The 27,460-nt window shown below is 40.0% G+C and overlaps 3 protein-coding genes across 7 annotated transcripts in view; 2 read left to right on the forward strand and 1 right to left on the reverse strand.

The window, feature by feature from the left end:
- LOC118419527 (protein THEM6-like) overlaps window positions 1-915 on the forward strand; it is a 4,100-nt gene extending 3,185 nt beyond the window's left edge. The window contains exon 3 of the mRNA XM_035825946.1: window positions 614-915. Within this exon, the coding sequence (XP_035681839.1) occupies window positions 614-847 (234 nt within the window). The 3' untranslated portion in view covers window positions 848-915. The remainder of the gene's footprint in view (window positions 1-613) is intronic.
- Window positions 916-3,296: 2,381 nt separating this feature from the next.
- Window positions 3,297-22,393, reverse strand: LOC118418813 (P-selectin-like). Of its 5 annotated transcripts, none has more exons than XR_004831539.1 (7): window positions 20,256-20,343; window positions 17,607-17,680; window positions 14,482-14,667; window positions 9,090-9,296; window positions 5,924-6,122; window positions 4,704-4,926; window positions 3,297-4,483 (listed from the first exon to the last, which is right to left on the reverse strand). XR_004831539.1 is itself a non-coding variant. In XM_035824865.1 (6 exons), the coding sequence occupies exons 1-5, from the start codon at window positions 22,272-22,274 to the stop codon at window positions 5,941-5,943; spliced, it is 657 nt and encodes a 218-aa protein (XP_035680758.1). In that variant the 5' UTR covers window positions 22,275-22,393; the 3' UTR covers window positions 3,299-4,926; window positions 5,924-5,940. The 5 variants fall into 5 exon arrangements, 3 of the variants coding, with proteins under 3 accessions (XP_035680758.1, XP_035680759.1, XP_035680757.1); XR_004831538.1 differs by having other exon boundaries at window positions 3,298-4,483; window positions 4,592-4,926; XM_035824865.1 differs by lacking the exon at window positions 20,256-20,343 and adding an exon at window positions 22,267-22,393 and having other exon boundaries at window positions 3,299-4,926.
- A 1,521-nt stretch (window positions 22,394-23,914) lies between these two features.
- On the forward strand, window positions 23,915-24,829 carry LOC118420228 (plasminogen-like). Its single transcript, XM_035826948.1, has 3 exons — window positions 23,915-23,993; window positions 24,219-24,455; window positions 24,597-24,829. The coding sequence occupies exons 1-3, from the start codon at window positions 23,915-23,917 to the stop codon at window positions 24,827-24,829; spliced, it is 549 nt and encodes a 182-aa protein (XP_035682841.1).
- Window positions 24,830-27,460: the final 2,631 nt, after the last annotated feature.

The following is a 27,460-nucleotide window of genomic DNA, read 5'->3' on the forward strand; positions in this document are numbered from 1 at the left end:
TGTAAATGTTTTTGAGTAAGATCAAACAGAGCTAAATACACATTAGTGTATTTGCTTTGACTTATTCCGTTTGGTGAATGCATGATAAACACATGTACAATTGCATTTTAGCCTTTTTGAGCATAATAGCTGTCATACTCCACCACCAAGGGGAGACCCCTCTGTGCAATAATGTTGCATTACACTAGTAGTAGTAGTAGTAACTTAGCAGTAGCAACTAGTAGTAGCAGAAGTAGTAGTAGTAGTAGCAGCAGTAGTAGCAGTAGTAGCAGCAGTAGTAGTAGTAGCAGTTGTAATAGTAGTAGTAGCAGTAGTAGTAGTAGTAGCAGTAGTAGTAGTAGTAGTAGTAGTAGTAGTAGCAGTAGTACTAGTAGCAGCAGCAGTAGTAGTAGCAGCAGCAGTGGTAGTAGTAGTAGTAGTAGTAGTAGTAGTAGTAGTAGTAATAGTAGTAGTAATAGTAGTAGTAGTAGTAGTTAAACAACTTAGCAGTATCCAATAGTAATAACTAAAGTTACCCCTAAAGGGAAAAAAATCAAACACAGCATGAGTTTTATTCACAAAATTTCTTTCCAAGAAAAGCCTTCAACCAAAACTTTCCACATTTTTTCCACAGATTTTATGCTGGGATGACAAGGCTTTTTATGTGGAGCAGCGAGTGGAGTCTCTGAAGGATAACTTCATCTGTGCTATAGTGTACTGTAAGCAGAGCGTGCTCCGTGTGAGTCCAGCCAAGGTGGTGGAGGCCAGGTGTGGGCAGCCCACAGACAGCCTAGAGTTTCCTTCCGAGATCTCGACGTGGATCGAAATGAACAACATCTCCAGTGAAAACCTCCGCAAAAGTCTGTGACATGCCACGTGGGTTAGGCAAAGTATACCATGAAGTTGAAACCAGTCATAGTCTCTGTGGATATAATCACAGTAATTGAAGGGCTCCCATTGGCTGAGGGGTAGTGGCATGTTTCTAATAGCCTTTAAAAGATGTCTTTCATGTCTTTCTCTTCTGCTTCTTAAATGCAGTATTGATGGTTAATGCCCATTCATTCAATTAGATACAAAATCTGCAAGTTTGGCTGCAGTACCAAGGAAGCCCGCCAGTGGGCTCAAAATCTGGTGATTTCTTTAGAAAGTTCAAATCCTATTAAAGTTCAAAGCCTTAAACTAAATATCATAGCAATGTAATTGAAACTCTTGAATTATGCTGCTAAAAATGTAAATGCTGCTGCACCTTCTTTGCAAAATACTTAAAACCAAGGAAGCTTCTGCTGGTTGCCTGTGCATTTGCTTCCCTTGCAAAAGTTGTCTGTTAACTGCTGTAGTGGTACTTCACTGAAGCTGGACTACCCTTATATAATCAGTTCACTACCAATGCTGCATTACTTCATTGGTTTAATGTTTTGTTTGGTTGACATCTTAGAGTGTGCGTTGTTGGACAGCCATAATTACAGTGAAATTACCACGACAGTCGGTATCAATGCTGCACTATAGCAACTACAGCAGCATCAAAATTGTTAACAGTAAAGCAGCATTGCACATAAGGGTTATGTATAACTGTAATTTGGAGTGTGTCTGTACCTATTCATTTCTTTATTATGGACTACATTAAATTTGGTTACTCAGGAGCTTTATGTTAAACTCAGGCGGCGAATGTGTTATGAAACTTTTTCTCAGGTTATTGGACCAGGTAAAGCACTGTACTGTACAACAATTATGTGCTCAAAAATAATTAACTTCTACAACTGTGGTGGATTAGATTAAGTTAGCTTCGTGAAGGTGATGGTGTACAAAGATGCTGCTGGAAAGGTTGTAACTATCCTGACTAACATTGTAGCGGCCGGCCTTACAGTTGCCACCACCTTAGGCCACACCAATTTAATTTCTTGGTTCACGGATTTTTTCATAAAAATTATGAAGCGAGAGGGCGAAATAACAATAAAAATTGTAAAATGGTTGGGGTAAAGGTAACGGCTAATCCAAAGCATAAAGAAAAAAAGTTTTCAGCTTGAAAAAAGTACAAAAACAATATTATTGTACAGTTACAGCACCTGTACCCACACTTTAAGCAGCTTATAATATAAAGGCCAATTTGCTACACCAGAAAGTTGGTGAATGGTTTCATTAATGGTGAAAATTTGCTGAGTGGTAATTTTTATTTTTATTTTTTTTCCAAAAAATAGGAGCGAGCGAATCCGTGAACCAAGAAATTAAATTGGTGTGGCCTTAGGGAGGGAGTCATTGTACATGTTTTATCGAAGTCATTATGAATCAACAATAAAACATTTACTATAGAAAGTGAAAATGATCTTGAATCAGTTTAGCTCACTGAAGAGCTATTCTTCGACTAGTCGTATACACAGGTTCCCCTAGCTCTTTTCTACAAGCACAATGAACAGTGGACCACAGCTTAACGTCCCGTCTTCGGGAAGACTACATCCCTTTCCAGTAGCATGCTTGTCGGGTGAGCGACACAGCTGGGATCGAACTCAAGGTGTCTAGTTCCAGAGGCAGGGCTGCTAACCACTATACCATGCGCCTTCTCTTTCAGCATGTTTGACAAAGTATGAGATGTCCTTTCGTGCCTGTGTAGAAGTAATGTCATACCATTGTGATTTCTAACTAGCTAGTGAACATGATGTGATATTATACACGTAGGTCATGGGGAACGTATTACGCGTACACGTGGTTTCTTCCATTCATTTGGATTGGCAGTAATTGTGGCATACTCTGTTTAATCCATGTGACATAACATTATGACAAGGATGCGTGTCTGATTCATTTTTTCATAATGAAAAGCAGGAGTTTAAAACATGATGTACAATAAAATGACTGTTGATGGAAAAAGTACATGTAGTTTAGTACTGTATTTGTCAATGAAATCCACGTTTCAATTTCTTAAGCTCTCTCTTAAAGTTAATGTCTTTTTCTCACACCAGACGGTGCAAGCAAGCCAACGATATTGTAAAAAAAGATCATATTTTCACACCCACACAAGTTTTCACACCCTTCTCAAGATTGTCTTCAACACCTAAATATCTGAATTGTATTACATTTAGGATATTTAACATTCGGTGTTCAAGACAATCTTGGGAAGACCTCTATACTAACTTTTTATGAGGTGGCGGTATAATGACACCTGGTGGAATTATGATAGTCGATGTTACTATATAAGTTATAGCACAAAAGAGTTTTCGAATAATATACTACATTTTTGATAGTTCACTTGCATTTTATCTAACATTAGCAGAAGAATCAGTCTACTATATATTTTTCTATGTTTTTAAGGATGGGGAAATAGAACTCTGTTTAAAGCTTTGTTTATTTATGAGAAGCTCAAATCGGCCTGCATGCCACTTTTCAATGAGGACATTGATGAAGGAGGTAAGGGTCAGATAAAATATAACAGATACAGATTACATCGAGTCTTTAAAAAATCTCATTTTCATTACATATACATGGTGCAAAAAAACGTATACAAAGAGCGAAAGCTCATGGTTCATGCCCGTGTCCCTTCGCTTTGGTCATTTCCTTACCTGTAACAGTATGCCTAGTGTTTCAGTCATAGAGAGGTGTTATGACAAAGCCAACTAGTGTGCGGCAATACAAAAGAATTACAGGCTAAGAAATCAATGAGATGATGGTGAAAAATGACAACTGTATAGCTTAGAAATGTTGTGCACAAAATAAAATCTCAGATATCTCAAATCGTACGCGTCTTTTGTAAGAACTGATTCCGAAAAACGTCTTGTGTCAGACTGTTATAACAGTATGTCACTGTAACAGTTTGCCGCCGGCACATTACGTTATCACTGCTTATTTCAACTGGTATTAGCCAGCATGTGGCCACAGTCGTGCTCAGTGCCTAAATTCTGGTCCTGGTCCGGATTCAGCTCCAGATGTCCGGGTTAAGGTCTAGACTTAAAAGTCCCGAACCCATGGCGTATGTGTGCAAGAAATGCGGTTACATGTAAAATTGCATGCTGGCGTAAAGTTTACATGCAATTTGAAACATATACGTATAAAATTAGTATGTCTGTAGTGATTTGATTTGATTTGATTTATTCGGCTGACTACAGAGGTGATCCGTGTTTACAGCTTGACTAGCAGTCGTACGATCTAGAATGTCAGTCTATAATATTTAAGTTCAGAAATAAACGCAAAAAAAAACTTTTTTCCAGTGCAAATTTCCATGCAGGAGTTAGATGGTTTAAATGTATTAAAACCACACTCAGAACAAAGGGGAGAATACAAGCATTTCTCCTGTCAACATTAAAAAACAATATAATTTCTGATTATCATTGTTATATATAACAGTACAATATTCAGACATTGCTCTGTGAAGCTGTTGCTTGTTACATGTCCTTACAAAATAAACATCATTATTGATTTATTGGTTAATGGATTGATAATCTCGATCATTAGCGGCTTCACGGTTCAGCTTATTCTTCCAACACATTATTACAACAGCCTGATTGATAAGATTGGGTACCTACTAGACTACAACAGGTTGAATAATGGTTTATTAGTACATACGAAAGTCACACATTTACCGCTTAAGTTGATCGACTACAACAGCCTGATTGATAAGATTGGGTACCTACTGGATGTTAGAATACAACAAGTTGAATACTGGTTTTAGTACATACGAAAGTTACACATTTACCGCTAAGTTGATCGACTACAACAGCCTGATTGATAAGATTGGGTACCTACTGGATGTTAGACTACAACAAGTTGAATACTGGTTTTAGTAAGTTACACATTTACCGCTTAAGTTGATTACGACTAAACTGAACTCTAACACCCAATAACAATATAAGAAAGCGATAGGTGATGACGTCACGACGTTTTGTGCACAGAATCTGATCAGGTTGAGAAACTTGTTCAGGTAGTGGTCTTTATTCCTAGACCGACAAAGGTGACAACGCCAGTCTGAAAACAAATCAATTCAATCAATGCTTAGACGATAGCCAAAAAATATTAGATTACATGCTATATAATGGAATCATTTCAGTAAAGGGGTATCTCACTAGTACTGAAGCTGCGGTACGTTGTCGTCGTCGTTTGGAGCTGAGTGATTTGACTAAGCGCTCAACGCATTTCATCAATCCGAATCAAATCTTTTTACGCTTTGTGTGTTTTGTTGTCTTTAAATTCAAACTTGTACGTTTTGCATGGTATTCCCATTCATGGCAAAGTCAAGGGTAACTCACTCACTCACTAAGTCCCGTAGCTGCTAGTCGTAAGGGCAGTCAAGAGTAACATAAAATTAATCTAATATAGAACGCAATGACGACGCCAACGTGCCGCAGACCAGTGATGTTCTTGATTATTCTCATTGCAAGTACAATGAACGGCAACATATTGGCTGGGTTTTTACATGCGTTTTTGGGTTGACTGGACGTACAGTCCGCCAAAGTCCGAGTCAAAAGCCATCTATTTTATTAATCAAAACCAGTTTCCTTTTTTCATACACCTAAGTTCTGTAGAAAAATTCATATTCCTAATGCAACTAGACAAACCATCGATCATAAAACATATTTGCTCTTTTATCCTCACTTTAACAGAAAAGCAAGGAGAAGTTGAATTTATCCAGCACTAGTTTCTTTTTTGTATCTGTAAACTGTCTCTTTTTAAACATGTCTTGTTGTGAACTGTATCTTTTCAACATGTCTTGTTGTGACTTGTACTTGGCCCGACGTGGCAAAAATGTGCAATAAAGGTCTTCATACATTCATTCATCATCATTAATACACATATCCGCATTGAAGTAGCTCAGAATGCCAAGATACGCCGGGGGCGTGACGACCGCACTATTGCCTCACTTTGAATGATTACCAATTTGCACGAATGTTCACCTTTGCTTCAAGTGTCTTCATTTATTTTCATATAACACATGACCTGAGCATTTCATATACTAGTAACTCACCTGGAGTCGACCAATTATTAGAGGCAGATCAGTGACTCTCCTATCCAATACCCGCGAGTACAGGTGATGTTGGCGTTAACGTTCCCGTAATACCTCTCAAACCCAGGCCTGCACTCAAACGTGCATGTCTCCCCTTCTTCATACGGCGACTGGCAACCCCGGATATAGGCGGTAGAAGAAGAAGGAGGGTCTTTACAACCTAAGACGGAAAAACATTTGGAAAGAACAGTTGTATTACATAAACGTGTTATCAGTGACCTCTACCTAGCCAATCGAGGCATGAATGTACAATAAAGGTTTTCATCATCATCATCATAAACGTACATTGTATTGCAAATAGTTTGCCAGTAAGCTTATAATGGCACAATCTTTTGATCACGTCGATGTAGGTTAGACATCCAGGTAATAAGATACGCCAAAAATAGTTACTCAAGCAACTGGATATGGTTTTGGAAACTGGTGGATTCCAGTTGAAACGTCTGACCGTTTCCAAAGCCATATCCAGTTGCTTGAGTAACTATTTTTGGCGAATCTTTTGATCAATTTGTATATCGTTATAGAAAGAAGATCCTGTCGGTATGTCAAGACGTACTATGTACCAATATACCAGATCACGTAATGAACCAGAATGTACCTGGTCCAAATGACGTCAAGACTATTGCAGTAGTGCATGTACATAACAGATGACACCATGACTATTGCAGTAGTGCATGTACATAACAGATGACGTCAAGACTATTGCAGTAGTGCATGTACATAACAGATGACGTCAAGACTATTGCAGTAGTGCATGTACATAACAGATGACGTCAAGACTATTGCAGTAGTGCATGTACATAACAGATGACACCATGACTATTGCAGTAGTGCATGTACATAACAGATGACACCATGACTATTGCAGTAGTGCATGTACATAACAGATGACGTCAAGACTATTGCAGTAGTGCATGTACATAACAGATGACGTCAAGACTATTGCAGTAGTGCATGTACATAACAGATGACGTCAAGACTATTGCAGTAGTGCATCATACATAACAGATGACGTCAAGACTATTGCAGTAGTGCATGTACATAACAGATGACGTCAAGACTATTGCGGTAGTGCATGTACATAACAGATGACGTCAAGACTATTGCAGTAGTGCATGTACATAACAGATGACGTCAAGACTATTGCAGTAGTGCATGTACATAACAGATGACGTCAAGACTATTGCAGTAGTGCATGTACATAACAGATGACGTCAAGACTATTGCAGTAGTGCATGTACATAACAGATGACGTCAAGACTATTGCAGTAGTGCATGTACATAACAGATGACGTCAAGACTATTGCAGTAGTGCATGTACATAACAGATGACGTCAAGACTATTGCAGTAGTGCATCATACATAACAGATGACGTCAAGACTATTGCAGTAGTGCATGTACATAACAGATGACGTCAAGACTATTGTAGAAGTGCATGTATATACTAGATGACGTCAGGACTACGTTCCATATGACAACATTCTCGTACTAGATAAGAGAATCGTCTCAGTAAAGGGGTATCTCATTAAAGCTGTGGTACGTTGTCGTCGTCATTTGGAGCCGATTGATTTTATTCGAATTTCACCGACAAAAAGTAAATCTTTTTACGCTTTGTGTGTTTTGTTGTCTTTACTGCCATACATGTACGCTTTGCGTGACATTCCCTTTACAAGTTCAAGGGTAACACAATCCACTATAGAACGCAGCCACGACAGCAACGCGCCACAGTCCAGTGATTTACCCGCGGCCGCTTAGTTGATTATTCTCAATGCAAGTACGATGAACAAACGGCAAAATACTAGTATTAGCTGAGTTTTTACACGCGTTTTCGGGTTAAATAGGAGTACACTCTGCCAAAGTCGGACTATTTATCTATTTTATTCATGTGTTCTTTTACCAGGGTAAGCTCCCATCAGTGACTGACACTGATTTTCATGGAGGCCCTGGATACATGTACAAATAGCTCATACATACTTTACAATATTTACAAAATACAACAAAAACAAAAACACTTATGTCCATTTCCTTTCCACGTCGTTAACTTGGGATGGAGGACAGAAGTCGCACAATGTTCTTGCACAATGTTTTGAATGTTTGTGTTAATGGTGCAGTTTTTACAGTTAGTGGGAGTACATTCCAGCTTTCTGCACCTCTATATGCAAATGTTCTTTTCCCAGATTCTAGCTTAACTTTCGGAATTCTCAAAGACTGGTTCAAACTGTGTCTGGTAGTATAACTATGAGATTCTGATGTTCTGCTAAATACGTTTAGGTACACAGGTAACATGTTATACATTGGCATATGTACAGTTTGTAGAAGGTGTCATTTGCGACGTGAGACAAGGTCTTCCCAGCCAAGAGCAGACAGGTGTTCGTTGTTGGCATGCGACCTACACGACAAACCAAGTATGATTCTCACTGCACGTTTTTGTAGACTCTGTAACTTGTCAGATTCAAGAGCCATCTGTTTTCACAAATTGAAGTGACTCAGAATGCCAAGAAATGCCGGTGGTGTGACAACCGCACCATTGCCTCACTTTGAATGATGACCAATTTGCACAACAAGGTGCCCAAAATTTTTAACAGATACCAAATATATATGGTTACATTTGCTTCAAGTATCTTCACTGATTTTTATATGACTACTGACCTGAGCACTGCATATAACTCACCGGGAGACAACTCCGGGAGATTTGCACACAAGGAAACGGGAAAGACACTTTGCACGTCCTTCCTCACATCCTAACCCAGGTGTAAAAATGGGTACGTAACTTCGGTTGGGGAGGCAAAAGGCGGTGGAAGTGATCGGCTCCACCTTCCTATACTGTACCCGTAACAACGTATGGCATGAAAAGTACCTTTACTTTCTGTATATACTTTGCATGTGGCGCTGTCAAAATAAATTATTATCATCATCTCATTATTATCGTTATTATTATTACAATTCTAGGCCATAACACAACTTAATTGTCAACGTTGGTACTTTCTCTTCATGTTGACCTCAGGAGGGGGATTTTTTCAAAATCAGACTAAAATTAATGAATTAAAGTTGATTAAGATTAATTAATTGCGATCATGTCATCTATAAAGTTTACTTGCTGTAGCCTAAACAATGATGTAAAGATCTTACGGAGCTCAGGGGTGCAGGTCAACGGTGTCCCCGACCAGCCACCGTTCTTACAGGTTATGCTGGGGTCTCCGGCCTCTGCAACGTATCCATCCTTGCACGCGAAGGTACAGGTCTCTCCGTTATCGTATAAGGGCTTTAGCGGCTCACATCCAGTCCGCCCTACTCTGCTATAAAAGCCACCAAGGTTACCTGGCCGCTCACATCCGTCTGGAAGACAAGATATCATATGCATACGATTCATGGATAAACGTGTACTATACTGCTAATATCTAGCAATATAGTGCTAATATGTAGGTGCTCTTTTATCTATTTATTTATTGATCTTATAGAGTGGTCTCTTCAGTCTAGCTGACTGATTTCCAAGGGAGCCCTGTGACAATCAACATAAACAATAATCATACAACATAAAACGTAAGTAATCGAACATAGGAGTAATAAAGTATGTAACTAGCTCAACATAAGTGAAAATTCCTCAGAGAAATCAGTAAACGATTGAAAAATCTAGCCTCCATAGCAGGCTATCTATGGCCTTTTTTGGCACTTTTGCTGGCCATTTCTTTTTGTACCGGGTCGCTGATTGCTGGCCTTTTCTGACAGCCGGCCATTTTAGAGCCTGCATGGAAACGGTGCTACAAAGTCATATCAGAAAACGATTAGCCATTCATCTGCCCTATTAACACATACGTTAGGAATAATTCACAACTCCGTGACAGGCAATTCGCATGTCGGCTGCAAGCATTTTACAACTCGGGCGACACGCTCCGCCCGGCCACCATCTGGTCATTTGCATAGACATGCTTGTTTACCAACACACGCCGGACAACCGAAAGAACGTCGAACTGGTAAGTTTTCCCTTCTGTGTTTTTAAAAAGCACTTTGACCCCGAAACGGTTAGAGAATTGCCGGGTCAATGCACACGGTGCGTGACAGCGCACTGTCCCCGTCCGGCGGAGATGCGTGCAGTTTTTTAGCCGTCAGTTTATCATCAGAATCGGTAGTACAGAGATTGGTCTAAAGTTGTTAGGGTCAGCCTGACCACCACCTTTGTGAATGCTCAAGCAGTTTAAGGCCTGTGACACCCGCAGATTCTCCAGTCTAGCAGTTATATGGCCGTAACTTTCGATGTAACTATCAGTTTTCAACAAAATTTGGCCAGTTGACGTAATTCACCCATATTCAAAATTAGATGACAAGAAAATTCTGGATTCTGAATATTTTGGGTTTAAAAAATCATTTGTAGGTAAAAAATAGTGATGCTACTAAAATGGGTCTGTGCCCACTATGAAATGACGGTCTAACAGAGTCATATTTTCTGGAGTACTAGTAACAGATTATATCTCTGTGATATCTAATGTGCCCGGGCCTTTTGCCGCTATACATTGGTAAGGCTTCATTTTGGGGCAAAAACATACTTTTTTGATAATTTTGGGGTATTTTTTGTACCAATATCAAGACAGCCACCGAAATCAAAGATATTACAACAAGGCCCGCTTGATTTCCGAAGGTCTATTATTAAGGCTTAATGAACGTAAATCTGCTCAAAACTCGTCATACAACCGGTATCCTGATGTGGGCAGCAGCCGACGAAACACTACTTACTAGGGCTGGGTACCGGTACAGAAAATTCAGGTCCAGGTCCGGTTCAGGTCCAGGATCAGGTCCAGGTCCGGACCTGAACCTGGACCTGATTCAGTATGACTCATATCAATGGTCCATTTCACTAAAAAGAAATCTGTTTGGTGGAGTATTAGACTCATACTGGCGTTTTAAAATCCTACAACGCTAACTTCACCTGTACGATTGGCTGTAAAACTTGGTAGAAATTACTATAAACTCTCCTCTACTTTACTCTTGTTATTTTCTTCCACCTACAAGTGCCAAAACGTGTGAATGCCTGATGAAATAATCTGTTAATTTTCTAATCGGTCCAACATCCAGTCCACCTAATTTTTTCAGGTCCGGTTTTTCTGGACCGGTCCAATAAGAAAAACCGGTTTTGTACCGGTACGCTGTACCGATCATGACCCAGCCCTACTACTTACCCTACAAGAACTGCGCCAAAGTAAGTTTCACTGTATGCAATGTTAACCGATGGTAAAATATGAATGTTTTATGTCTGTATCTGTTAAATCGCTGTTGTATCAATGCGAAATTCGCAAGCAGTTAGCCTTATAAGGCATAAGTCAACTGCCATACAATCATTTTGGGCTTGAAAAATCGATTTTTAGCATCATTTTGCTGTTTCCTTGACGTATGAACGCCCTGCTGTTTTCCCGCCACTCCATACCCCGGGGAATCCGAACGCGTGATCGAATGTTCGGACGTTACCATAAGCGGCTCTTGCGGGGATCCCTTTTTATTAACCGCATCTGTTTATGTCAATATTTCATAAATACTAGGTCAATATCTTTAATATTCAACATTAATAACGTTAAGGGGAGACGATGCCATTAGAATTTCACCCACTAATACATGCGTTCCAATGGGAGAGTTGAGGAAACAAATATGCAATTATCTCAAGAATAAAAAGTTCAAGCCATACAAACTTACCTTTAAATGATAGCCTACTATGTCCAGTCTCGGCAAATTCCTTGGCAAGAATTTCTATACGGCTAATCATTTGATACACCCCCCTGATTAGAGCACTTGGATTGGCCCATTTGGCTGAAAACAGCATTCTGGCGACGATACCACTATTTCAGGGGGGTGCGGAAACCCCCCCGATGGAGAAAGGTCATTTTTTACAACTAATTCTACCAGTGTAGGGTCTTTCCTACTGCAGCCACTCCCAAAATGCCCAGATTTCATATAAAATCCCACCAAGAAAGGCTTTTCAATGGTTTAAAGCCTTGTTTTTATTTTATCTCTCACCGTGGGCTCTAGGCGCCTGCGCTAATGCTTACGTCACCCCTAGAATACAGGGGAGACGATGCCATTAGAATTTCACCCACTAATACATGCGTTCCAATGGGAGAGTTGAGGAAACAAATATGCAATTATCTCAAGAATAAAAAGTTCAAGCCATACAAACTTACCTTCAAATGATAGCCTACTATGTCCAGTCTCGGCAAATTCCTTGGCAAGAATTTCTATACGGCTAATCATTTGATACACCCCCCTGATTAGAGCCCTTGGATTGGCCCACTTGGCTGAAAACAGCATTCTGGCGACGATAACACTATTTCAGGGGGGTGCGGAAACCCCCCCGATGGAGAAAGGTCATTTTTTACAACTAATTCTACCAGTGTAGGGTCTTTCCTACTGCAGCCACTCCCAAAATGCCCAGATTCCACATAAAATCCCACCAAGAAAGGCTTTTCAATGGTTTAAAGCCTTGTTTTTATTTTATCTCTCACCGTGGGCTCTAGGCGCCTGCGCTAATGCTTACGTCACCCCTTAAGTCTCAAGAAAATCATTTAGTGTGGCCCATGCATCGTACGTTCCTGTTTTCGCAATGTAACATTAGGTACTGACATTGGACCGCTCTATACTGAACGTCCTGGTCCGGTGGGGTCACATGCGGTCACGCAGTGGTTCGAATTTCATGTTCGACCAAAATTGTCACAGGCCTTAAACTGCCTGAGTGGGGGTCACCCTGGCTGTCTTCCATTCAGCTGGTATAGTTCTAGTACTGAGAGAGAGGTTGTAGATATAGGTCAACGGTATAGTTATAATAGGGGCTGCAGCTTTGAGAAGTCTAGGATGAATGTTGTCCAAGCCAGGAGCCTTACTAATTGGCAAGGCTTTTAGGTGGCACAATACATCCTGGTCGCTTAATGGGGTGAACTTAAAAGTGCTCTCCAGGTCTTTATAGAGATCTGGACATGAGAGTGTATGTGTATATGTACCAAAGCACTGTGCTAGTTTACACCCAGCTGTAGCAAAAAAAAAACACATTGAAACCCTTCACTAATGTTGTTCAGGTCAACAAGTTATTGTCCACCCCAGGTTAGAGTCTTAGCGACTACACTGCTCTTGCGAGGCAAGATCTCCCCAATAGTTCCCCAGAGTTTCTTGGACGGTCCGAAATATTTTCCTCCAGCTTAATCTGTCAGTATTTGGCTTTTGCTTGCTTTACCATTTTATTTACCATGATATTTCGTTTAGCCCTGTAGCACTCCCAACCTGCATCAGATCCTGTACGTTTTGCGTGCCTTGGCTTTCAAATCATTTCTGACTAGCATCTGTTTCCTGATATTAGGTGAGAGCCATTCAGGTTGTTTATCCCTTGTTCTTTTAGTTATAAAGGGAGCATGTAGGTCAGAAACTGTCGTAAATGATGATTTAAATTTAAAGAACGTCCAAGCTTCTTCCACACTATCAGCATGGTACACTGGACTCCAATCAATCTCACTGAGGTCGGCCAAATAGTTTTGTTCATCAAACTTTGTAAATTTGCGAGACGACAAATACTTTTCGCCTGATTGCCATCGAGCGGCCTTTCGTGTACAAAACCCAGCGTAGTGGTCAGAGATGGTACACTGTACCACTCCTGATGTGTTGACATAATGCAAATCACTACAATAGATATGATCAATGAGGGTGGAAGAGTACTGATGCACTCTTGTTGGTTCGTTGATCAACTGTCGGAGTTGATACTTTTCATTGAGATTTGTCAGGGCTTTAGAGGGAGGTTTTCTAGGTTGGGTTAAATCCACGTTAAAATCTCCCAGTAAATATAATTCCGAATTAGGAGAAGTCAGGCTCAAGGTCTCCAAGGAATTGTCAAGTAAAGTGTTGAGAATTCCACAGAAGCGGAGGGGGGCCTATATACAGAACCAGCAATAAAAGGTTTGGTGCAGGGTAAATTAATCTGACAAAACAGGGCTTCAAGTCCTGGTTGTTGTAGGTCAGATCTTCTCGAGTGTGTGAAGGTCGCCGAAACATAGATTTCTACACCTCCTCCGGACCTGTTACGGTCAAGTCTGTACAAGTAGTACCCTGCTATATGTAACTCAGCATCAGAGATGGTATTATCTACATGTAGGTGAGTCTCACTAAGTGTCAGCACATCAATGTTGTTTGAAGTTATAAATACCCTCAGCTGGTCTTACTTATTGTATAGGCTACAAATATTTAGATGCCCCATAGTCAATCCCTTAGTGGGAGGTACCATGTGACAACTGCTGGGACAAACATCCACACTTTCCTCACCAGAGCTGTCCATTGTGCTATCATGCGATGAATTAAAGAATGAATCACTGAAACATGGCGATAAACACTGATTACAATCAATACTCATGGCTGTTGGCCAAGTTACAGTAGGATTGCTGATCCATGTCTATACATTTAATGTGATGCAATATATAGGCGGTCTTGTATGTTTTCCCAAGTTGTACAAGGATATAGCTGTCACGACATTCTATATAATCAAAAGCATGGTAGAGCTTACACTGCTCGCAAATCAGCATGTTTCCCGACCAGGATTTGTCGGTACAAGTCCTGCTGGTATCACCCGAAGTCCGTCTGTAGCCGTTCTGACACTTGAATCTGCAGGTCTCCCCCTCCCGGTACGGGATTCTGTTTTCACAGTTTGTCGTCTTGACGCCCATTCCATATGGAGGGCGGGAGCACGACGCTACAGAATAGGGGTGGACACAGATGGTACAGATTGTAATAGTCTGTGAAAGGGCAACACTGGACAACAATAGATATTAACCACACAAGACAAGAATACAAATACATATAAACTCATCACAAAAAAGTTTGGAATATCAACTTTGCAATATCATATTTATATTTCAGCCATACCATAGGTATGGTGAAATATATTGTATTCGTAATGTTTCTTTCTTCTTTCTCCTGTCAAATCTTCAAATCGAATCAACTCCGTCGTTCCTGGACCGATTGACTTGAAATTTGGCACAAAAGTAGAGTGAATCAATACCCTTAGGCGTTTCTTTTTTCAATTTTTTTCATACCTGCGTTTAACCCTATTCAGACCGGGCTTTTTTGGTCATCCCTGGACCGGGGGGGGGGGCTTTTGAGGCCCTCCATTTCTAAGTCCTATAACTCTAAAACGACGTGCCGTAGGGCCACCAAATTTTCAGGACATAATATCGACATAATATCTGACAAGTATTTGACGTTTGACGTTACGTTGACGTAAGATGACGTAATTATGACGTCATCAATTTGATTATATTGGCTGGACCCATGAAAAAAGGGTTTTTCTCAGAAAACTTCAAGTTATGCTAAAAAAATGTAACAACAAGTGCAGATAACAGAATGATAATATTTATTACGACTTGTGTTGCCAATAGCAACATCGATAACGTCAAAATGACGTCACAAAATGACGTCATGCACATCTAAGATGCGAGTTGGGCTCCGCCATATTATATCCACCACCTTGAATTTTTTTTAATCCTTTTTTTGCAACAAATAATCACAAAGGGCAATGGAAATAGACTAATTTAATTCATTTAGATGGTTTTTGATGAAAAAATACCAGGTAGTTACAAATTCTGAGGGATAATTAGCTTGTTATTCTTGATCTTGCCATACGGTCCGCCATCTTGGATTTTGGGCTGATGACGTCATCAAATTAGCATAATTTATGCATATATAATTATGAAAGATATGCTTAATAATATAAGATTTTATTTATGTTACAAAATAGCAGTAATATAACAAATAAATATGAAAAATACATTGTTAGAACCAAAAATAGTGATTTTGGCAAAACAGCCTGTCAACAAACGGTTGCCATGGCAACACGAAGAAATGGAAAATTTTTCAAACTTCGTAATTTTTTTGCCAACAATATTTTAGGAAAACTCACCAAATTTGGTGGCTCTAGCGTAAGCCGTTCTGGCGTTATAGGACATCGAAGTTGCCGCAGGCCTCAAAAGCCCCCCCCCCCGGTCTGAATAGGGTTAAAATGATTTTATTCATGTTTTTTTGCTATTTTTATGTACATTTTGGCCCCCTGTACCCTGGTATTACAGCCGAATGACCACAAATTTGGTACAGAGGTGCCTTGATCATATGCCCACAAAAATCTTATAACAGTTTTCGCATACGGTTCAACAAAATGCTTAATTTTGCAATTTTTTTGCCACAAAAAAGACATTTTTGGCTCCTATACCCTTATTTTACAACCAAATGACATGAAATTTGGTATAGGAGTGCGATCTACATATGCCCACATAAACTCAATAACACTTTTGGCATACGGTACAACAAAATGCTTAAATTTAGGATTTTTTTGGCCATTCTTTGACCAAAAACGTACGCTTTTGGCTCCTGTTCCCTGGTTTTACAACCAAATGACATAAATGTTGGTAAATAGGTACACTTGATATTTATTCAAATGACCCATGTATAATTTCTGGCAAAAACCACCTCAAAATGACATATTTGGGGATTTGTTTGGTAATTTTCCACTGGCCAGAGGGGTCAATGACCTCCCACCTAAATACAGCATGTGCACATGTCTATATACTAGTAACTTGATTAAAGAGGCAACCAATCACGTAGCCTGAGTCAACATCCCGAAGAGGATTCGGCAGCCAATCATTGATGTTATCTAGAAGAGTCCATTCTGGTGTTGAGGGGGTACATTTTTTAAAAAATCCATCTTTGGACTGTTGATTATATAAAGTCTCTCAGTAGAAGTATTTTTCAACTGGTCTATTTTTGCAATTTTACATGGGGTGTACTGGAAGAGTCCATTCTTGTACGCAGGGGGCATGTTTTTAAAATTCGTTTTTGGACTTTGGTGACTATGTCAGTGTTTCATTGTGATTATTTTCTTGCTGGTCTATTTTGCAATTTTGCATAGTGTGTGCTGGAAGAGTCCATTCTTACATGGGGGGAGGATTTTTTAAATCCATTTTTGGGACTTTGGTGATTATGTCTAAGTCCAATTTTAGCATAGGGACATCGCAAGAAGTGCCCATTCTTCACGGAGGGGGATATTTTCAAATTTAGTTTTAGACGGGTGATGATTCAATATTCCATGTATAGCGGAAGTGTTTTTGGACTGGTCTATTGTACCTTCTCATGACTTTTTTGCTTAGTTCAACTTTGGACTGGGTTGCTTAATCAAAAGGCCATGTTTTCAGTGGGAGTATCTCTGGACTGGTCTATTGTGCAAATTCACATGGGGTGCACTGGGTGCATTCTTGCCCTGGGAATTTTGTAAGATTCATTTTTGGGCTAAAGTGTCATTAGTAGAAGTGACTTTTAAAAAAAAGTTTTCCATTTTTTTGCACATTGGTGATTTTGGAATAGTCTATTGTTGCAAGGGGAGAGAGATGGCTGAAATATGCTGTATTTGCTCTTAAGCAAATGTCAGCCTTTCTAGTTTCCACTATTTCTGCATAAATTTCACTGAACATTCAATTACACTGAAGAAAGTTGAGTAGGGTTAGCCGGGGTGTTTGAAAATAAGATGGATGCAGCAGGTGTAACATTAACGAGTATTCCACAGTAAGAACAACATATTTGTGAAGAACACGGCATCTCCAGAGCATGTCGTATGATGAACCCCCAGTGTTTGTGTATACGTACAGGGAGATGTGGGTTTTGCCTCTGACTGCCACACCAGAGCAGCTATCAGCACCAAGGTCAGCAACACTCCCACACTGCAGCGGGTATAGAAGAAGAAGGAAAACTTAATTGGGTGACAATTCTAAAGGATACAATGTGTAGAACCTTAAGCCCCTTTATACCCCCCTCACATTATATACGATCTTTGGACGTACTTCGCGATCGCAGGAAGGTTGGCCGATTTTAAGTTCTTAAGATGGTCTTGCGTATTTTTCGCCCAAAATCTGTCCCCCTCACATATAAGCGAGCCTCGTGGGATCGACGGTGAACAAATCTATGATAATGAACCTCCCATGACCTCTTGCACGCGGACAAGGGAACACAAAACGTTCCTCAAAAAAGGCAAGAGATCGATAAATGTTGCTCATTTTGTTGTCGGAATCTTTTTAACCAATGAATGAAATGCGCGGGCATAATAGAACTGACACAAGAAAGGAATGTGTGTCACAAAGCCAGCCTACATACTGCCACAGGGGCCACAATGTTAGAATTACCCTCAAATTCTGAAAATTCAATATTTGTAAACAATCGGAAGTCGGGTGAACGTCGCCCGAACGTCGCCCGACTAACGGGCGTGCGCCATCCGATTTGCGCTCGATGATTAATAACTATGTCTGTGCTCGCCTATCGGTCTTCAATCGTTAGATTGACGCAAGACTATTGACCGATACTCTTGCGAGGTACGCACGATTTGCACGCACGATATGCGACTCGGTAACGAGCTCTGCGATATCGGAGATCTCCTGTGACTTGTCGCTTATGTTAAGAACATGTTTCGCTGCAACGCGACCGTCGTAAGACTCCTAAATATTGCAGGCGATCCTAAAAATCGCTAGATGATCGTGAGAACACCGGACGTCTTACGAAAATGTCATTTAGAGCTCGTAAACTAGTCTTCCGATCGAATCGCGCCTAATGTGAGGGGGGTATTATGACGAGATCTCGAGAGCAAGAATGTGCCGGAATGCCGTCGGAATGAAAATCCTTTTCTATTCCTGGTAATTCGTAGTGTGTTCCAGAAATTCTTACTGCATTCCAACTATTTGTGGCCGTTCTTTTGGCTGGCCTGAAATTTTTGACATGTTAAAAACTGTCGAGGTGCATTCGAAGTGGAGAAATATCGAATGGGATTCGAAGTGGATTCTAAGTGTATTCTAACTATTCAAAGGGCCTATTCGAATTCATGAATAACAATAGTATAAACAACATCTTCTGGAACATAATGTCTGCTTCATGAAAGTATGATATTATCAATTCATTTTCAAGATCATTATGACAGGGATAACGATACTGTGAAAGTTGAAGCTACTAGTGTCCAAATACCACAAGTAAGAAATTCCTGTCATTCACCACAATGGGATTATATAAAATTTTCTCATTAATCATGCAAATAAGGTGTTTATTCGCATAATACTTGAATAATAGATAATGAATATTCTTCTTTTTCTCAGTCAAATATCAAATGATGTAATAGCCCTGTAATGAAACAGAGCGGATTTACATACTTTCAAGTGCAAATCAGATTCCGATTTGCCTGATCAATATTTGACTGTATGAAGCATGTCTGTCTTAAGCTATATATATATACCAAAAATCATGATGAGTTATTTCTTTTCAAAGTCTGACACGTTACTGTCTCCTGTGGTTCTAAAACGAGGCACTGGGAAGGGCCAAACCTATACCACTTACTCTCAAGAGCTGTCTACCACTCGAAAATAATAACCACTACCAATATGTCCAGAACAAGAGATATAAATCACGGAAGTTCCTCTGCAGTACCGTAACAAGCCGCTTGGGGGTCCAAGACCTCATCAAGACCTACCCACATATCGAATATCCATCCAGGCATTTTGTGCTGGTCTTATTCCACACACAGACATACGAGTACATACAAAGGTTACCCAAAATATAACCTTCTCGGCAAAGGTAATTACAGTGTAAAACGCCCCAGGCATTGTTTTCTCTCTCATGAACCTGTGTTGTGCGATGTGTGCAGTTGAGTGTTGGATTTCAGGATTCTTGGTGCGTTCCACACCAGTAGCGATGATTCATTCCACGGTTTGTAACGTTAACTAGTACGGACAAAATTTGATTTATGGGACGGAAAACTAAACGTAGCTTGCATATTACGAAGTCGACGTACAAACTAGACGTGATATAACTCTACAGAAAAGGACAGATAGACTACGAGGCATACTGAGCCATGCATATGGTGCCTGTCTGTGTCTGTGTTCATGCGGAAAAAAAATACCCCGCGGCACACAGTTTCCTTGTTGTTCTGATCAGGATATGTGCAGCTTCCTTCTGTATAAAACTGCAAATGACAACATTCTAGCCTAAGCCAGTCATCCTGTGATAGGGAGGCAAATACTTGAGTCTAGATATCATTTCTATGCAATCCGATATGCTAGGTTCGAATCGGACAGATCACCAAGGACAGGTGTGTACGTGTCCCTCACATATATCTTCTTACCTTGTCTCCCTGCCTTAACCAAAAGGCCTGAAAGTCGACAGACTCAAATATACCGTGCATTGAAACTTATGAAATCCTACAACTGTTACCAAGACTTGAAGTCTAACACATTGTTAAATGTAAGGTGTTCTACATACCGCTTCATGTTGAAGTTCAAACGAGTGTTTAAGGTGGAGGCGATCTGATCTGTTCTGTGTCACCCAGTGCTGTCGCCGTCTTTTGTTGACACGCAACATGTAAATGAGCCCCAATGTGTCTCACGTGACGAGAATGGCATAACAATGCATAGTGAACTAGACCTTTAGATCATCAAGGCAACCTAGCCTATAACTAGGACAAAATAAAACCCTTCACGTGGATTGGTCAATAGCTTAAACTCGAGTTAGAGCGCCCTGTACTAGGGAGGTACAGAAAAGGTACAAAAGGAGGAGTGGTCCGATCTCTGTCATTCTTGAGAAAGACGAATAAAGTCGAAACCGGTCGAATATTGGCGTCTCAGCCGCCTTCGTTACATCCCTTATCGACAGGTACAGTGGCATATTGGTCAGCAGATGTGCATTGATGTGATTAAAGAAGTCTTAAAACCCCAACTTGAGAGAGTGTTATTTCCGTTAGTTATCAACTTTATAAATAAAAAAAATCATACTATTTCAAAGTACTAACTAGTGCATCAAAAAAAATTCAGTATTCTATTAAACTCCCCATGTACTTTTTAATTAAATCAAGTAATTTCAGTCTATAGCAGAATACAATGTGACTGACAAGGCCTGGCAAAAGTTGGGTTAAGACACTTCTTGTTATGTGTTCTTTGATATGTTGGCCTTCTTAGTGTTCTTATCGGCCATTGTTTATACAGCATAAAATTCATGATGAAGGAAGTGTCTGTACGTATATGAAATGCAGATGTAGGTTCTGCATGGGATTAGTAAGTTTCAAACTGGTTTACAAACAAACGGTGCGTAATTCACCGCAAGTGGAATTATGTCACACATGTCACACGATGCAATAGTCCTATATAATGGGCAGATAGACAATTTTAAATGCAAATTAGATTACAATTGTCTTAAATAATATTTAGCTTTATGAAGCATCACTTCTCAACATACCAAAATCATGACGATCCGTCAACCCCATCCTGAGTTATTCCCTTTCAAAGTCTGACACTAAACCTGCCCCTGCAGTTTCAAAACAAGCCGATAGGGAGCGAGCCCACACTTACACCACTTACTCTCAGCCCCAAGAGCGTTCTACTAGTTAAAGCATGACCGCAGCGCGTCCAGAACTCGAGATATCAAACACGGAAGTTCCGCCGCAGTACCGTACAAAGTCCAATCGTTTCTGGGTCTCATCAAAACCTACTCACATACATAATATCAATACAATCCATTCAGGGGCTGGCGTTCTCGAGTTATGCTGGTCTTCTTCACAAAAAAATACATAGAAACGCTACCCAAAATATTACCTTCTAGGTACAACATGACCCAGCTGTTGTTTTCTCTCTCATGAACCTGTACTGTTTGTGCAGTTGAGTGTGGGATTTCAGGATTCTTGGTGCGTTCCGCACCAGGAGCGAGAATTCATTCCACGGTCTGTAACGCTAACTAGTACGGACAAAATTTGATTTATCGGACGGAAAACTAAACGTAGCTTGCATATTACGAAGTCGACGAACAAACTAGACGTGATATAACTCTACAGAAAAGGACAGATAGACTACGAGGCATACTGAGCCATGCATATGGTGCCTGTCTGTGGCTGTGTTCATGCGGAAAAAAATACACCGCGGCACACAGTTTCCTTGTTGTTCTGATCAGGATATGTGCAGCTTTCTTCTGTCTAAAACTGCAAATGACAACATTCTAGCCTAAGCCAGTCACAGGGAGGCAAATATTTGCGTCTAGAGATCATTTCTATACAGCAAGATATGTTGTTTCATTCGAATCGGACAGATCACCATGGGCAGGTGACTGTACGTGTTTGTGCATTCCCTCACATATATCTTCTTACCTTGTCACCCTGCCTTAACCAAAAGGCCTATATGTTCACAGTCTCAAATATGCCTTGCACTGAAATTCTAAATCTCCTAATTGTTACCAAGACTTGAAGTCAAACAGAAACATTGTTAAATGTAAAATATTCTACACATACCGCATCATGTTGAAGTTCAAACGAGTGTTTTTAAACACCTTAAAAGGTGGTGTCGATCTGATCTGTTCTGTGTCGCTCTGAAGTGCTGTCGCCGTCTTTTGTTGACACGCAATATGTAAATATGTTTTGCCTGCCGCTACCCAGTGCATAGTGAACTAGACCTTCAGATCCAAAAACCTTAACGCTGATTGGTCAATAGCTTAAATTCGAGTTAGTTTTTTTTTGTAACTGTTTAAATCAATAAAGTAATCTCAGCCTATGGCAAAATACAAAAGGTAGGTTACACAACCAATTTGAGGGGTGATAAGAAAATCTCATCCTGTTATGTGTTGTTGTTATGTTGACCTTCTTGCCTTATCGCCCATCGTTTATAACATTCATGATGAAGGAAGTGTCTGTACGTGTAAGAAATACATGGGTAGGGTCTGTAATGGTATAGCAAGTGACAAATTGGTCTTAAGGGCGGGCCCCGACCCAAGCCTTCTGTCTGCTCTTTCCCTCTAACCATTTAAGAGTAAAATGTTCTATTAGCTAAACACAGTAACCTGTTTTACATTGCACATATAAAAACAACGAAGGAAGTACGCTTTCGATACCCCCCTCCAAAGCAGTTGATATTTCCTAGTGTTTGCAAGAGGCTTCATCTCCTAGACCATTTCACTGATAATACTGAATTTTTTTGTCTACATCACCCTGCAACGTAGGGCTAATCCCGCGGTGTACACAAATGCCTTACGGTATCTTGGATTTGTGTATGCTGCGAGATAAGCACTGCGTGGGAGGTGGTCTGTAACACGTGCGAGTCTTAACATAGATGAAAACAAAACCTTTACCGGACAGACAGCTTGAATGTAGCAAGCTTTCGGATCATGAATACTAAAAGTTTCATGTTCATTTGAAGATAAGTACGCGCCTATAAACTGTCTCTTTACAACAAAGAAGCAATATCCTCAAGCTAAGCATTGAAGTTTTTGACATTATATGAATCGTTCATCCGTTAATGTCAGCAATGCATTTCTGAGGTATCAAAGCAGACTTTTCTCCTGGCAGCAGACTAATATGTTCTTTATAGAAAGAAAATAATGACCACGTCCATACACTGAAACGGTCATTTCATATTTTTGTGAACCTGGAACAGACTGATATTTTGTGAGCACAAAATGTTGCCCCGCATCTGCCTTCTACTTGCTATCGCTTTTGTCATTTCACATGGTAAGTAAATATACATTTTTCATGATTTAATCCATTATATCTATTTTCTATACTCAAAATTAAAAGATTTTCAACATTAAATTGAACCGTACTTAGTAGTTTAATCGTTAGAACTCAGAAAGCTTTTGTATTGCCCCTCATTCAACGATACTTTTGTGGAAAGGGTTTGAGAGTGAGAGAGAGGAAAGGTTGATGTGCATATATATAATGTCTATGAGTTGATATGGTACAAAGAAAAGAAAATAAGACATTAACAAGAAAACTCAGTTATGGGGTGTATTGTACAGCTACTTATAAATGAATAATTTGTCTGATGCAGATCGTTCGTTCAGCAAACATCTACACATAATATTATGCACAATGTCTTCTTGCTGATCTTCCAGGTTCAAGTGTAAAAAACGGATCATGTGAAAGTGAGAGAACAACAAAGACCAACATGTACATGTTTGTCGGCAGGCTACACTTCAGCAGTCCTTCCTACCGCAAGCCCAATGTTATGAACGTGGATAAACCAGGTGAATGTTTCTCTTATTCTCTATGAGGTGAGACGACTTTAAAACTGAACTGTTGTCCACATAAAATATTATAGCCGTGGATATTTTGTCAACAGTTCACATTGTTTGATTTCTTCTTAGTAGAAAAATGTCGTTCTTGGAGAAAAATGATTTCTTCGTACCATATCTCTTACATATTGAAATTCGCAGTGATATTTGTTTTCCTGATAATACAAATGATTCCAGTGTGCAAAGGTGAGCCTGACGGATCTGACTACCGCGGAAACATCTCCGTGACCAGAAGTGGGAAGACATGTCAGCGATTGTCATTTTCACATAGTCATCGGTACCTGCCAGAGTATTATCCTGAGTTGGTGGAGAACTACTGCCGCAACCCTGGAGGGGATGTGGGCACCATTTGGTGCTACACAATGGACCCTGACACCCGCTGGGATTACTGCATCCACCCTGCATGTCCTTTTGGTAAAAAAACTGGTTGGCTTTAGCTTTCCTTTGGTCTCAGTTCCTGCTGTGACGATCGCTTTGCCACAGAAAATAGTTCTGTATTAGGGAAAATAATGAAAATACACAGTTATTTTGACTTATTATGATTTCTTTTTCCAGTCTGCATAGGCAGTTCTGCCGGATCTGACTATCGCGGGAACGTTTCTGTGACGATAAGTGGGAAGACATGTCAGCGATGGGATGTCAACTTTCCTCATAAGTATACTTTCCTGCCAGAGGATTATCCTGAGTTGGTGGAGAACTACTGCCGCAACCCAGACGGGCAGCCCGGCCCATGGTGCTACACAACGGACCCTAACACCCGCTGGAAGTTCTGCTGCAATCCCGAATGAACCTAAGTTAAACAAAACGAAAACGTTTTTTTTTTTTTTTGGTCAGTGGTCTCATCCTCTCTGATGTTATACCCAGATGTCGACATACATCTGTATGATTGAGAACACACAACAAATAAAATATGAAGAAACCTTCGTAACTCACCGTGTAGAGTTAGCAAAATAACCTTCCGGAACTATTTGCTTGTACTACAACAGAATGCACTTAAATTTCTCAAATCTTTACACCTTCTGTATCGTGCCAGGTCATTATACCTTCGATACCAACAACTGGGGCTTTCATACATAGGAAAACTCACCCATTTGTTGGCCCAAGAGCTTGATAGAATATGCACCATTGTATCTCTTAGACGGATATTTTAAGACATTTTGTAACTTTATTACAAAGATGTGAATATAGAATACAACACGGTGTATTCTGTATCGCCCAAGGTATCAGCCCGACCGCGGGTCGGATCGCCCGAAGGCCGGAGGGTGATCCGACCCGCGGGAGGGCTGAGACCGAGGGTGATGCGGAATACACCGTGTTGTATTTTATTTTTGTCATACCCACCTGAGAAAACCACTGTTTTGATGCAAAATGCGCCAGAAGTTGAACAAATTTGTTGCCCTCGAAAAAAAGCGTTGCAACAGTAATGTTCCAACGTCCGAATCAGGTATTCGAACTTTCGATGGCGCCGTACTCGGCCCACTCGAAACAGTTCGATTTATTCGAATGGAGCCCGTGTGATAAGCCCGGGCCGTACGGAAAGTTATCAGCCGGTCCGGAACACCCGTATCGAACGTTTTCGCGTCACTGATATGACATAAAGAAAGTTATATTACGTGTCGGAATGTAACCAACTCTAAAATGTTATGTTCTTATACATTGCTTCACATGCCAAACCGGAGAAAAATAAAGCTGGCAATTAGCAATACACATGTGTTATAGTATGAGAGTCGCTTGGGATGGAGTTCAAGTAATGTAACGTTAGATATGTGGCATTCCTGGTCAACGTAAAAATGTAGTGTTTACTAGTAGTCTCTTTGATCAAACTCCATGAACAAAGGCATATGATCTGACATGTTATAGTACTTGATGATGTTATCATTGTTGAAAATTTGTCACTGAGCAAATATGATAGCCACCGGATGTATTTGTTTTTGTGTGTACCATCCTTGATATAAGGCACAGCAGAATTCATTTCGTTTACTTATAATTTGTGTACATGTAAAGTCGACTTGCTTTAGTCCAGTTCTCTTCTCAGTGTAAGTACGAACCACTGCCTTCATCTATACTTACGCGAATCAGTTTTTGCCTGCACGTCCTGTAACGTCTTATGGTAGGCAAATAAAGTCAGACATGTACAAACTGTGTGATTTCGTGTACTGCCACGAGAGCTTACATAGCCAATTTGTATGTCTACACCAGCCTCTCACAAAGGGCTGATGCCGCGGCATGCACACATGCTGTTGCGACATACACAAATGCCTTACGGTATCATGTAAGGCGTTTGTATATGCTAAGTGATTAGCCCTGCCTGGGAGGTGGACTGCAACACGTGCGGGTCTTAACGTAGATAAAGACAAAACCGTTACTAAAGACAACTTGAATGTAGCAAGCTTTCGGCTCATGCATACTGAAAGTTTCATGTTCACTTGAAGATAAGCAACAGTTGTCCACGCATTGTGCCTTTACAAGAAAAACAATACCTCAAGCTGAGTATTGAAGTTTTTGACATTATATGAATCGCCCATCCTTTCATACCAACAATAGGTCTTGTGAGGTATCTATAAAGCAGACATTATCCTGGTAACAGACTAATATGTTCTTTACAGAAAGAAAATACTAAGCACGTCAATACACTGAAACGGTCATTCCATATTTTTGTGAACCTGGAACAGGCTGATATTTTGTGAGCACGAAATGTTTGCCCGCATCTGCCTACTACTTGTCATCGCTTGTGTGATTTCACATGGTAAGTGAACATCTATTTTCTACACTCAAAACTAAAAGATCTGAACGCTGAGTTTGAAAACTCATCCCTCTGTTATTCCTTTTCAACATTGCATTGAACCATACTCAGTGCCGTTAGAACTCAAAAATCCTTTATATTGCTCCTTTTTTAACGATATTTTTTTGAGGAATAGCTTAGGAATGAGAGAGAGGGAAAAGATGGGGTTGAACTGAAAGTATGAAAAGTAAAATACTGTATGTATTCTTTTCTTCGTGAGTTGGAGAATTCTTTTGTAACAGTTTTTTATAGTGACATGCGATATAGTATTATTGTTATTCTCAAGTGATCCCAATTTATAGGGGTAAGAGTATATGTAAATGTGGCCAAAGACGTCCCAAATTCAAGAAAATTATGTTCCCAACCTTGAAGACTAGTAATCTTCAACCTACATCTGGGACAACTAAAAATTAAGAATGAAAAGACCCTGGAGATTACAAAATAGCTTTATGTGCATTAACTAGTATGAGTTACACTTTCTGACTATGAACGTTTCTTGCCACTGTAAGAGAACATAACCCTCTCTCTCTCTCTCTCTCTGTCTCTCTCTGTCTCTCTCTATATATACATATATATAAATATATAAATATATATATATATATATATATATATATATAATATTTTCTCTCTCTCTCCC

Source organism: Branchiostoma floridae, chromosome 7, assembly GCF_000003815.2.
Source record: "Branchiostoma floridae strain S238N-H82 chromosome 7, Bfl_VNyyK, whole genome shotgun sequence".
NCBI classification, from domain to species: Eukaryota; Metazoa; Chordata; class Leptocardii; order Amphioxiformes; family Branchiostomatidae; genus Branchiostoma; species Branchiostoma floridae.

Coding starts and splice junctions, on each gene's coding strand:
- LOC118418813 (XM_035824865.1), bottom strand. Junction 14,668..17,606: donor GGCAAAACCCACATCTCCCT/GTACGTATACAC, acceptor CCTATTCTGTAG/CGTCGTGCTCCCGCCCTCCA. Junction 6,123..9,089: donor GACCTGCACCCCTGAGCTCC/GTAAGATCTTTA, acceptor TTTCCGTCTTAG/GTTGTAAAGACCCTCCTTCT.
- LOC118420228 (XM_035826948.1), top strand. CDS start 23,915: ATGTACATGTTTGTCGGCAGGCTACACTTCAGCAGTCCTTCCTACCGC. Junction 23,994..24,218: donor TATGAACGTGGATAAACCAG/GTGAATGTTTCT, acceptor AAATGATTCCAG/TGTGCAAAGGTGAGCCTGAC. Junction 24,456..24,596: donor CCACCCTGCATGTCCTTTTG/GTAAAAAAACTG, acceptor TTCTTTTTCCAG/TCTGCATAGGCAGTTCTGCC.